General features: G+C 48.4%; 1 protein-coding gene across 18 annotated transcripts in view; it reads right to left on the reverse strand.

Annotated features, from left to right (window-relative positions):
- R3HDM2 (R3H domain containing 2) overlaps positions 1-13578 on the reverse strand; it is a 127736-nt gene that overhangs the window by 42847 nt on the left and 71311 nt on the right. For 16 of the 18 annotated variants that reach the window (XM_073319341.1, XM_073319348.1, XM_073319354.1 and 13 more), the window contains one exon: positions 1408-1603. In XM_073319341.1, the coding sequence (XP_073175442.1) occupies positions 1408-1572 (165 nt within the window). In that variant the 5' untranslated portion in view covers positions 1573-1603. Of the gene's footprint in view, positions 1-1407; positions 1604-8861; positions 8885-12890; positions 12987-13578 lie in introns of those variants that run through there. The other 2 variants (XM_073319344.1, XM_073319349.1) reach the window with 2 other exon arrangements.

A 13578-nucleotide genomic window follows, 5' to 3' on the forward strand; every position in this document is an offset into this window, starting at 1 on the left:
GGGGTGGCAATTGCTCCTGTCTCATTTGGAGCTGGACAAACCCCCTCCTACCCCATTCATCTTAAAGTGGCAGCGTCCTATGTCTGCACAGCGATGGCGCTTGTATGCCAGTTTCCATAGGCAACCTAGCGCCAGCCACTGGATTTCAAGCGCAGCATCGCACCGTGTATCATCCAGAACACGTTCCGATCACAGCGACTACCGTCCAGCAGCAAGGCCCATTTCCCCCTCTTCAGCCGAAGTACAATGGAAGCACCTTTTAAGTGGTACGTTACCACAAATCTCTGTGCTTTGCGCAGAGATGGCTGCAGCTTCAGCAAGATCCATTTAGGAATATTTCCAAACTTTCCCTTCCGTGCCAGCCTCGCGAGCCTGTTCTGAGAAAGCAGGAGTCTGCACACTGGTGCCTTTCTCAACGTGCTTGACAAGCCAAGTCCACACTCGAGGCCAGCTGGTGCCAGTCGGTATCAGCATGGTCTATTTCTCAGGAGCGCCTAGAGACCACAACTGTGATCAGGCCCCATTGTGCGAGGCATCGTATGGGCACCCACGACCTGCCCCGAAGAGCTTACAGGCGAAACAGACATAACAGACAGAAGAAAGAGAGGCACAGAGAGGGGATGTGACTTGGTGGCTACTCCAGTGACTTCGCTGGAGCTCTGCTGATTTCCACAAGCTGAGGAGCTGACCCCCGACCTTAATTCCAAACTCACCCACTTCCTGCAAGAGGGCTGGCTTGTTCAAGAAAACCACAAGATGATTCAATTCAGCTCAAAACTTGGGTTCCTTCCTGAGGACCGCTCAGCCCACACACAATATCCTCACTGTCTCTCTACAGAACCACTCTCGCTTTCCTTATGTCCATCTGGGTAGGATACTGAACCACCCACCTCGGCGAGCCAGCAAAACCCGCATAGAATCATAGAATATCAGGGTTGGAAGGGACCTCAGGAGGTATCTAGTCCAACCCCCTGCTCAAAGCAGGACCAATCCCTAACTAAATCATCCCAGCCAGGGCTTTGTCAAGCCTGACCTTAAAAACCCCGAAGGAAGGAGATTCCACCACCTCCCTACGTAACGCATTCCAGTGCTTTACCACCCTCCTAGGGAAAAAGTTTTTCCTTATATCCAACCTAAACCTCCCCCACTGCAACTTGAGACCATTACTCCTTGTTCTGTCATCTGCTACCACTGAGAACAGTATAGATCCATAACCCTTTCCAGGCAGGATCTCCCCGCTAACTAGGTGGGTGTTTCATGCAAACATTTCTAGCCTTTGCAAAAGCATCAAATGGTTGGGGTGGCTAGCAGGGTGCAATGGGAACCTCCACAAATTGGGCCAGTTTGCCATTGCCTCTCGTAATGGTAACATTGGGACTGGAGGATGAAAAGGTGCCATGGGCTTACCTGAGATTCCTGCCGTACGTTGGTCTCCTCCCCATCCTTCTCAACTTCTTCCTTGCTTGGTGACCTGGATACAAATTTGTTTTTGTTCACAGATTCCTCCACCAGCTTTTTTTCCGACTCTTTCATTATTTCCAGGGTCTCTTGCGTCGTGTTGCTGTTAGACATCTTCAGTGCAATGCAGTGTAGCGATGGGCACCTGCAGGAAGAGAGGAGATAGGGCAGAGAGAAGGGAGTCAGGATGACGGGAGAGATCCAATTCACAGCTTGGCCTCCTGCACAATTCGCTCACAATTTGCCCCGTGGGATGGCCCTGCTCCCTCCTTAACTCAAATGCCCACAGGGATATCCCTGTGATGCTTCCCATGCAGTGATTTCCCTGGTGCAAGTTAGAGCACCTGGGATTCATGCCCAACTTCCTGTCGCCAGCTGGTTCCATACCCCCACCCTCCTCTCGGATTGAGTCCCATTTTGCCAACAGCACGCTCAAGCCAAGTTTCCCAACTGCTATAGAGCAGAAGCGTGGGGGTTCTCTCTGTAACTGAGAAGCTGGAGGCAGGCTCGAATTAAGACAATCCAGGGCATGCCTAGGAGCACTTCAAAGCCCAACCCCTATTCTGTGGCTCTGCCCCCTCACCCCATCCCCCACCTCTCCATTGTGTAACAGCAGCAGCAGGGGCCAGACACACATCTGTTGTCTTCTAAACTGGTAAGGAGCCCAATCCCACCACTCCAGACCTCTAGGCAGACTAGACTCTGCCCCCGAGGAAGGACTCCACCTCCACCCGTCCAAGCAGAGTGCTGTGTGGCCAGGATCCCTGCCGACACCAGCCAGCAGAGCTCCGATGGGGTGATGGCAGAGAAGGCGTCCCCCCCTCCAGAGCCTCATCTGCTGCGGGAGCGTCCCCCAGAGCAGCGGGTTTGAATGAAAGCTAAGCTGCTGATGGAACCACATGATTCCAGGTGGCTGGGCCTGTAGTGTTTATACCTTATCCAGCACTGACTGGAGGCATGAATCCCTTGACATCCAGAGGGCCACCCTTAGAGGGCCGTCGATACACACAACCCAGCTCAGTCCACCCAGACACGCACCACCTATGCTGTAGAACGCGGTAATCGGTACGGATGGGCGCTAGGCAAACAGGCTTTCTTTCACTCATCGCCAGTTGCTGCAGCGATTCCATGAAGGCGCAAACACACTTTTGACACACATGGCATTTTGCTGGCAACATCACAAGGTGCATTAAGGGTAAACTGAAATGCCGCTAATGCAAAGCATAGCCCATGGAGCACTGCGGCCTAGTGGATAGGGAGCAGGAGACCTCGATTCATTTCCTGACTCTGCCACTGGCCTGTTGATTGACCTTGGGTGAGTCACTTAAAAATCACTTCCTCTCCCGTGCCTCAGTTTCTCCATCTGTAAAATAGGGACGATACTCACCTTCTTTGTAAAGTGCTTTGAGAGCTATGGACCAAAAGAGGCAGGTACGACTATTAGTATTAATATATCGTTAGGTGTAGATTTAATTTCCCTGCCTGCTTAAACTTTCTCAAGAGATCAGTTCAGAAAGTCGTCTCTGAACTTGCAGTTTGGAAGAGATCAGAGGCCGCATGGGCAGGGCCCAGTGTATTCCAAAGCCACGTCGCCCCCTTTCCTGCAGAATTTGCTACAGAAGCTTTTGATTTACAACTACAGTTTCTAGCCCATATGGTTGCAAAGAAACCCTTTCAGAGTTGAACAGAATCTAAACTTGATGCGGTGACATCTGCCTGAGACTGCAGACAGCCTGAAGCCACAGATCTGATGGAAGAGTGTAATGCTTCCAGTCATCAAAATAGAGGCTAACTCTGAAACACAGTAACGACAATTAAGTCAACTTTGCTGAATGGGTAGGTAATGAAGCTTCAGAGCCAGTAACTCAAAACAGGCTTCTTCTAAATTTGGGGGTGGATAAATCACCCACGAAGGACGACGACGCTTCTGAAATACTGTGGCTGCATTTGCAGAATACAGCCTGATATCTGTCCTACTGATATACCGGAAGGGGATATATAAATGGGAATGCTGGCTTAAAAGGCACAGGACATGTCTGCACTTGAATACAAAAAGCCTACATTTAAAAGTTAAAGAAGAGCTCTGTATCGCTCGAAAGGTGGTCTCCCTCACCAACAGAAGTTGGTCCAAGAAAAGATATGACCTCACCCACTTTGTCTCTCGAATATCCTGGGACCAACATGGCTACACCACCACTGCAAGAAGCTAAAAGAATGTAAGCTTAGAAACTGGATGCACAGCTGACGTTTATCCACTTGCTTTAATAATCGCTTTGGCAGAACGTGGCTAAAAAAGAGTCAAATACAACAAAGATTTATTGACTCTTGGCTCGGCATGGGAATTGCTAATATTCACTGGCTAATTCAGCCTCATTGCACTTTAATTTGTAGCACTGCTGAACACAAAACCGGTGTTTCACTTTTATTGCAGCTACTGGCCTGGCAATACCAAACATTTAAATACGAATCACTAGTCTGAGTCCAGGAACAATTTCTGCGTCCCAAACCCAAGAGGGAGAGTGTTTTACTCCTGTTATTTATTTTTGCAGGAGATGGGGAAGGTTCTAAATGAACATGCTAATACATCTTCCATTTCACAGCCATCCTGCCCCACTAAAGTCACAGTTACTGGTTCATATTCATTCTGGGAGATATTAGGGAAAGGAATCTGGCCATCAGGACAACGGTCATTTTATACACAGGCTCCCGTTGAGTTTGGCGCTGGGTGAAAACGCTGAAAGATAACTGCTGATCCTTCTGGCAAATGCAGGCCGGAAATCCAGAGGCAAAGGTTTCAGGAATTCATATGCAATGGAAGCGCTCTGTGAACCATAGAAGTGTAGAACTGGAAGGGACCTCATCAGTCATTTAGTCCAGTCCCCTGTGCTCAAGGCAGGATTATGTAATAACTAGACCATTCCTGACAGGTGTTTGTCTCACCTGTTCTTAAAAACCTCCAATGACGGAGATTCCACAGCCTCCCTGGGCAATTTGTTCCAGGGCTTAACCACCGACAGTTTGGAAGTTTTTCCTAACATCCAGCCTAAACCTCCCTCGCTGCAATTAAAGTCCATTGCTTCTTGTCCTTTCCTCAGAGGTTAAGGAAAAAAATTGTGTCCTTTTCTTTGAAATAAGCTTTTATGTCCTTGGAAACTGTTATCATGCCCCCCACCCCCACACAGTCTTCTCTTCTCCAGACTAAACAAACCCAAGGTTTTCAATCTTCCCTCATAGATCATGTTTTCTAGACCTTTAATCATTTTTGTTGCTCTTCTCTGGACTTTCTCCAGTTTGTCCACATCTTTCCTGAAATGTGGCGCCCAGAACTGGATGCAATATTCCAGTTGAGGCCTAATCAACGCAGAGTAGAGCGGAAGAATTATTTCTCATGGCCTAGAATGATGTTCACTATTTTTTGCAAGTCTTCACTCATATTTAGCTTGTGATGCACTATGACCCCCAACCCCTTTCCGCAGTACTCCTTCCTAGGCAGTCATCTCCCATTTTGTATGTGTGCAACTGACTGTTCTCCCTAAGTGGAGTACTTTGCATTTGTCCTTATTGACCCTTTCTCCAGTTTGTCCAGATCATTTTGAATTTTAATCCTATCCTACAAAGCACTTGCAGCCCCTCCCAGCTTGGTATTGTCCACAAACTTTATAAATGTATTCTCTAAATCAGTGATGAAGATATTGAACAGAATCAGAACCGATCCCTGGGGGACCCCACTCGTTATGCCCTTCCAGCCTGACTGTGAACCACTGATAACTACTCGCTGGGAATGGTTTTCCAATGCAATTGCAAGCTAGAACTTTGGCAGAGAAACTCAAGGCTTGCATGCAAAACTAGGGGTATCATTTATTATTAATTATTTGTACAATAGTAGCACGCAGACCGCCCAATTGACGTCGAGGCCACATTGTGCTAGGCACTGTACACACAGGGTTTGTCTCTGCTGCAACCTGAGGGGTCAGTACAGCGTGGATAGACATACCTGCGCTAGCATGGCTAAAAACAGTGGCGTAGATGAGGCAGCCTGGGCTTCTGCACTGATCAGCAGCACAAGTGCATACCTAGGGTCTGGATGGGCTCCTACAGCACCACATCTACACTGCCATTTTTAGCCCGATAAAGCTAGGTTGGGTATGTTTACAGGCAATCAGCTGGGACTGCAGCAGAGATACAAAGGGTGGGCTAAAGGAAGAATTAGGATTGCAGGATTTATTTATTTATTTATTTTTTTAAAGATATGGGATTTAAATGTCAGCTTGATCCAGTTGGCTGCCAGTGTAGTAGTTTCCAGACCGTGTAATTCCAGGAAAAACCTCCATGTGCCATGAGCTCTGTAGCACTCCAAGGCAAGAAAGCCGCAAGGGAACAGAGCCAAGCTCTCTGGCTGGACCAAAGCAAGAACCAAAGTGAGCCACAAGTAACAACAGGCAAAAGTGCTCCAGTTGGGTCCCAAGTCCCAGTTTCAACCTGGTCCTTGATTTGTACCCATGTCAATTTCAGAATCAAAGTTTCTATGTACTGGAGCAAAAGTGAAATGGCATGACCAAAACTGGGGTGTGCTGAAAACTGTAAGCTACCACTTTACATTCCAGGATTTTCCTGATCCCCTTTGCAGCCTCAGGAGCTTGCACAGTCAGTCTGCAAAGAGCCAGCCTAAAGCAAAGGGGAATGGCTCTCTGTTTTAGGGAGCAGTCTGCTTTGTCACACACTGTTTCTGGGTTCTTGTGTGTTACAATTCTGAATTTGAAGAAAGAAGTCGGGTTATGTTGCAAACTTCCAGTGACTATAAATTGCCCCCTTTTCACTGGCCCCTGGCAGCCTTTTGCAAGAGTGCAGAATTGCCCATGCACAGATCTGTCCCCGCCATACCCCACCCCTCCACTGGAGTGTCTTGTTGGGAAAACAAAAGGAGGTAGCAGAGGAGAGGCAGGCTGCTGCAGAAGGGACTGAACCTTCCTGACTGTTGCCTGCACAGTATCACCAGTTATGTTACATGGCTGACATCTCCATCTGTGGCTTTGGGTGTTAAGATGGGCACTAAGGGGATGCTGAGGGGAGAGCCAAGGCACCTGTTATTGCCGAGAAAGTAGATAATCCCAGAGGCCACTGCCTTGTTGTGGTAGGTTTCATTTCGAAGCAGGAAGGCTACAAAAACCCACCAGCAATCCCATAAGCAACTTTCTAGGCAGCGTGCCAAAGAATGGCAAAGTGAGGATTCACAAGTTCAGCTAAGGTTCTCCCCTCACTGAGAGGCAGCAGTGGAATAAGTCACTAACAGAGATCCCAGCACATGTCTAATGCCATGCCCCCTGCAGCGGGCTAGCTGGCACCAGTTCTGCACAGCCCAGGCTATCAATTTTCAGCCTGGTGCAAAGCTCTCGGGCTCAATCGTTCCGGCCAGCGAACTGCCACTACCGAAGGCCAGTGCAGAAGAGGGTCTGAAAGCAATCTGGAAAACATACTACAGGCTCCCAGCTGAGGGACCTGCAAACTACCCTGCCCTCTAGTTGCACACAACTCAAATGGGTCCATGAGGAGCAGTTCAGGTCTGACTTTCTCATGAGGGGCACAGGCTGGAGGTGAGGGCTGCCCAAGCCTGCTGTTGTTTACTAGTGTTAAAGAGACACCTTTTTGCATAGCATGGATCAGTAACACTCCCCAGCCAATCACAACAAGGACTACAGCAGTCTGACACCAGTTTCCTTTGGCAGGTGTCACCTGGAGGAGATCTGAGGAGGGTGGGGCAGGTGGGGGGAGGGGATTCCCTCAGGAGTTTTCCTCCGGCTGGAAGGTTCCAACAGAGCAAGGGTATTTGCTCAAAAGAACAGAATCAGCGTCCAAAGTGATGGCTATGACAAGAGAGCGGCACCATCACAGCCAAGGCTTGATAACGGACATATTGTTGGAGGGGCCAAAGCCCCTCCTTTCACCAACTATGCCTCCAACCGGGGCTGGCTCCTGAGAGGGAGATGTTATTTGATTTCGAAGTTCAATATCCTTCCGCGGGAGCTGGAATCCTGCTGGGGTCACATGCACCTAGGAACCAAGCACAGCACCTCAGGAGCACTGGGCTGCACAGCCAGGAACTCAGCCCCTTCGCTTTCTTGATCTGGAAAAAACACGGGGAGAGGGTGGCTCTTTGATCCGTAGGGGCAGTTCAGAGGTCAGGACCCTGCAGTGGCAAAAGGAGACCTCCCAGGAAGCTTGGCTGGATATTCTGTAGCCTGGCATTTTATTTCCAAGAGAAAAAACATCTGCACTTAAATACGCAAGCAAATATTCTGCAAAAGCCACCCCACTGCGACAGAAACCCTCACCAGCACCGTATACAGGTAAAGGACAAGGGGGTGGAATCTTGGCCCATTTGTATCAGAGGGAAGAGGGAGTCTGCTACATATGTCTCATTCACAAAAGATCAGAATGTTTATAGCCATTAAATATACCAACCCCCCACCCCAAAACCCGAGTCCTCTAGCATCTCTCCTCTGCATGCAGATTAAAAGCAGAGACATTGTGTTCCCCTGGTGCTTCTCTTTAAAGGCTCTTCTAGAAGAGGTTTCCTTTCTGTGTGAATGAATCAGCCACGCTCCCCCAGGACATGCGTGGGAGGCAGCGTAGGAGGTGGCTGACATGATCCACTGTGACAACCAGCGACTCAAGGAGAAAGTGAAAGTTCGCAGGGCTGGGTGGATGCACGGGGGTGGGATGGGGAGCGGGGGAAACGGGATGGGGAGCCGGGGGAATGGGAGGGGCAGTGCTGAGCTGCTCCTCACAAGGGAGATGAAATGTTTACGTAGATACAGCATCAGGGAAACCACAAAATCTGGGTCAGGAGAGAAAACAATGAGCAGCAGGAGGAGAGGGAGCTGCTGTCAAATTTTTCAGTTTGGTTTTGGGAGCTGGCAGGGTAAACAGGCCAGCTAAGGCAGTAGCACGGTCCTTCATTCTTGCCTGTTTGGTGTGGGGGTAGGTGCACATTTACAGACACTGTCCCACTCCCTAAGGCAGCAATAAACTCCATCCCCTCTTACAGTTAGTAATGTCCTGCCGGTCCCTGCTGCTGCTCACCAGGGGTTCTCTGAGCACGCCAATAAATGACATTCAATCCATGCCAAAGAACCCCCTCCCATGGGAGAAAGGCCCAGTCTGATTCTCATTTAATACTTGGGGAAACCAAGGCACAGAAGTCACGTGACTTCCCTCACATTGTCACACAGCCAGTCAGTGACAGAGCCAGGCTCTCCCAGCCCCTTGCTCTGAACACTAAACCCGGAGGGAAAGGATGTGATCCAAAATTGAGTACTTCAGCATTTACTAGTTTGGAGGGGCCCAGTTCGCAGGGAGTGGCAGGAGATCACATATAAATGGGATCAGTTAGACTTGTTTCTTACTGGATTTACAGTGATGGGTTCACATCAGATCCTGCAAGTTACTTCATGGCTGAAACTTGACTTGTTTCCTTATCCCAGGCCAAGAACGTGGTGTTAGGGGGATCTTAGGGAACTCTGATATCTCTGCAGATTTCAGTTTACAGCATCGAATATTGAACCGTTCAGTGCAATCCAGCTTCTGCGTGTTGCGTCTGTCCAACAGCCGTCAACTCTTTCCAGAGTAAACGCAAAGAGGAATCAAGAGCTGTAGGGAGGAAACACAGTCAAAGGAGAAGGGAAAAAAGGCAGAGAACAGTTCAGGCAGAGACACAGCAGGAGGCTGCAAAGGAGAAGGCTCTCATGCCAGCCATGGTGAGGCTGCAGAAAGGAAGAGAGAGATGGCTTGCTGCCAGATGTCGGATACAGGACCAGAGATGGGAGCCATGGGACTGGCTGGGAAAGGCCCCAGGGAGGTATGTTTAAAACAAGACCGCTTTGACAGGATCCTGAAACGAATGGGAAGACAGTGAAGTTGTCTGAGAGGAAGGTGTTCGTGCTTTCTGGGTGTACGAGAAAGGAAAGCTGGCAGCATTCTGCACCTGCTGGACAGCAGGGACTCCACTGCAAGAAGATAAGAAGGCCAACGGAAAGTAGGGCCTGTCCCCTTAACCGTGGAATGTCCCTCTGCTTCTCGAGTGTGGCACCTTGGAGTCTCCATTGCTTTAGGGCCAACGCAGTTAGTTGGCCAGGCCACTCAGCACACTTCTCCTGCATGCACAGTTTCAAAGCCATGCTCAACCAGGTTTCAAAAGCTAAACTCATGCACACAAGATTAGCCAGTTATTATTTTCAAAGGATCAAGTGGACCTTAACATGTGGTGGCAGGGGGTGGAGGGATCATTCCAGGGCTTTTAACTCTCATTTCTCTTCTGTGTTACTCTTGTCATTATTTTTTGCCTTCTCAGGCCCATTACAGAACAGCAGAGACCATTCTTCACACCCAGACCTAGCCTATGCTGCTGGCTGTGTGGAGGAAAATGTTGTTTCCAGGACAGACAGGACTGTAGCCACCAAATGCCAAGGAGAAAGCCTGGTACTTCTGGAAGAACAGCTGCTTTGGCTAACCAGGAAATAAAACGCACATCCCTTTAAAACGGGACACTTGGAAATAAAACAGAGCCAGCCATCCCTTTGGAAGAGCAAAAATGCTCAGAAATATGCAACCCATGTGCCAGCAGCTTATCTCCTACAGCCTCAGTGCTGGGCAGACTGTATACATGCCAGCCAACCAAGTAGGCAATCAAAAAGTTGGGTCTGAAGCCTGACCAGCCAGGCTGTAAGAATTTGTTCATCCAAAGGCAGCTTTGCTAGGGAAACTGATGCCCAACTGCAATGGAAAAAAAAAAAAAAAAAAACGAAAAAAACCTCCAACAAACCTTGAGAGAGACGAGAGAGAGAGAGAAAAAAATCCTTTGCCCCAGTATGTCATTTCATGGCTCTATATAAGGCTTTGGTATTAATGTCCATATCACTGAATAAACACACCCTGCAAGGTTAAATGACGACATTCTCCCGTTCTGTTTGCTCATTGGCCTCCGGGTCGGCCAATCTGAATCACGGCTCCATGGCAACAGGCTCTATCACCATGAGCAACTCGATAAGTTTTTTTTTTTTATTTAGCGGTTTTTAAAAACAAAACAAAAACCAAAAACTGCTGCAAATGTCTGTCATGTAACAGTTTGCACAGGAAGGGGGCAGGCAGCAGAGAGAGACACAAGACGCTGCAAATCTGAGGCACTGGAAAAGCATCTGTTCCACTGGGGAATGCGCTGCCTGCCGCTGAAAGCTGGGTTTAGCCACAGCAGTATGAGCAATATTTCACTGCATATGGGAATTTTCAGTTTCCCACATTGCAGCCACTGGTAAAGCTTTCACTGTGGTCAAATTCAACTAGAACGTGCATCAAGAGGCTGTTCTGGAGAACCGCTGTGTTCAGACGACTGTGGCACCTGATCGTAAAGGGCTGCCCCCCAGCCCTCTGTACAAATCGAGCCTTATTTGGGCAGCACAACACACCAGGAAACTTCTGAAGCAAGAGCTTGAAAGCTAATGAGAGAAGTGCCCTTATAAGACGCCTTTTCTCTCCCATCCGCCTGTCTTCCTTCCTTAAAAAGAAAGGAGAGTTTCCACCAACAGGGAGCAGAGCTGGATGAAGGAAGAATATCCTACTGCATTAGAAAGCTTCGGAGCTTCATTCTGAAAGAAGGCAAACGCCCAGGTTGTCTCAGTGCAAAGCCTTGGGAAAATGACCTATTTGGTGACATAGCCAGGATTTTCTCCACCTCTTCCTCTCCAGATCTTCTGAACCTGTCTCCTTGTTCTTTTATAGATGTTTGAAAACGAGCTCCTTCTTTAAGAGCTCGTGTGCTCGGTAAAAAGGTGGAGACCAGATGTCCTCCACAGCCCAGGCTCCTGTTACTTAATCATTGCTTGAAGTCTTAATGTCCCTCGTGACGACACAGGTGGATACTTTGGAAATTACACTACAGAGGGTTACGGCTTCAGGTGGCAGAATGAGCAGCGGGGGTGGAGGACAGCTTGTGCCTATAGAAATCACAAATGAGGGATGGGAAATGCATCTGATCTAAGACATCTAGGAAGAGATTTAAGCTTTCCATGAGAAGTCAATAGGTTTCCAACATCCACTGAGGGGACCCAGAAGTTAGATATTATGAGTGTGTGTTGGGGATCACATTTCCTATTCCCCACCTGCAGTTTCTGCATCCCCTTCATCAAAGGGTAGCACTCACAAGATTTCACATATCCCTAGCTCCAATGTTCCATCTTTCTCACAAATGATGCTACCGTGGATGGGGAAAACGCTGGGGAAATCAGCCTAATTTACACAATATCGGCCTTGCTCCTCCTTAGCGCAAAGCAGCCACACTGGCCTTTCTACAGACCCTACATTTGCTGCTTTAGCTGCGGAGGGGGAAGGAGACAATGGGGAGCTAGATGTGACCCGAGAGGTCATATTCATTTCTAATGGCGATGTTCCTTTGTGCAACACGTAGGACATCCGGCTCCCGAAATTACTGGATGGCCACGAAGCCACTACACGCTGCATGGGTAACAAAGATACCAGCCTCCAGCCAACTGCGCAGTGGCTGGGCCCCCCTATCTAGGAATGCTCACCAGCATTTAACCCTTCAATACCCAGGATTGTCAGCAGTCTCCCCTCCCAGGAGTTCATGCTGTACCAGGAAATTCAGCATCTTTCCACCCATGAAGAGTTAATCTGAAGTGACTGGCTGACAGAACGCACAAGACTCTGAACCTCCTAGCCCCTACAAAAATGTTACAGCTGCACAGTTGCATTAAGCAGAGCCCTGCTTCCTTTCATCGAGCAAGCTGGGGCACATCTTGAATCCATCTTTGTACAGATTATGTACTGAGGCAGAAGAGGTGAGCTCTGATAACGTTACGCTGGGGAGACAGGACAGAGCAGAGCAGTAACTCTTCCTGATGCTAGCATGCGCACGCCGATAGTCCAACTATGCCCCACAGGGCGGTCCTCTTCCACAGGTGCAAACCACTTACTTAGCTAATTAGCACGAGAACCGGTGATGAGGCGCATTATGGGAAGTGCCAAAATTATTGCCAGGATGGGTCGTCCCGGTTAGGTGTTAAACACATGGATTTGTATTACTTGGAATAACTCAAGTGTTGTAATTTTGTGAAAATAAACTATTTCTGTTACCTGGACCAATGCAAGCACTAAGAATCAGGACAGATGTCAACTGGCCGCTCATGTAATCCATACTCTGACATTTCCAGCATCAAGACTCCTAAAAGAACCTTGTGATACAAAGACATCAACTGGGCCACAACAACAGAGGTGTTCGCCACATGCATTAGTACTTGAGCACAAGGGGGAACCAATAAATATAGAGCATAGTTGTCCTCTGGGCTAATGAAAGTCAACTTTTGGTAGCCCATCAATTCACAGCCAACCACAGATCGGATGGAACAATAGTTTAACCAACTTACTATCTGTTGCACTTGTTCAGAGTCTGTCATCCTGTGAATTGTAAAAGCTTCTGAGGACGTGGCTGGGGAGCTTGGCACAAACCATGGCTTCTGGACCTACACGTGTTTTCAAAAGGAAGTTTTTTAATACAGGGATGAGCTGCCTGAGTTAAACAGCAGATTGCAAACTCCCCAGAGCAGGGATCGAGTCTCACAGGTGTGCAAAATACCTTACCCTCTTAGGAGCTGTATAAATATACAACAACTATTATTCCCTTGCTGGAAAACAGACAGCAGAAGTATACAATGCATGTACTGAACTGTTACATTCACTGCCCCGAAATAAATATTTTAGAAAGCTATTTAAAGTACGATTACAACGCAAAAAAAAAGATCCACATCAGTGAATCTCAGAGCCTGGGTCAGCTGACTCAGACTCATGCTACAGGGCTAAAAATAGCAGTGTAGACGTACCCTTCCACACGAGTTACCGCTGCTGTTCATTTCACTGTCAACTCATAAAAATGCAAGGCATACAGGGAGCATGCAGAAAAGCCATCTCAAGCTGCAAACTCATCAGACTTCACAAGACAAGCAGCGGTAAGCTTGGACAGCACGTGGATGGGACCCCACCCCCTCCTTAGGCCAGTATAAGCTCTGTAGGGAGAGGTGGAGGTGCTCCTCCCTTTGGGTCAGCATTATCCATTTT

The sequence above is a fragment of the Lepidochelys kempii genome, chromosome 20 (genome assembly GCF_965140265.1).
Source record: "Lepidochelys kempii isolate rLepKem1 chromosome 20, rLepKem1.hap2, whole genome shotgun sequence".
Lineage (NCBI taxonomy): Eukaryota > Metazoa > Chordata > Testudines > Cheloniidae > Lepidochelys > Lepidochelys kempii.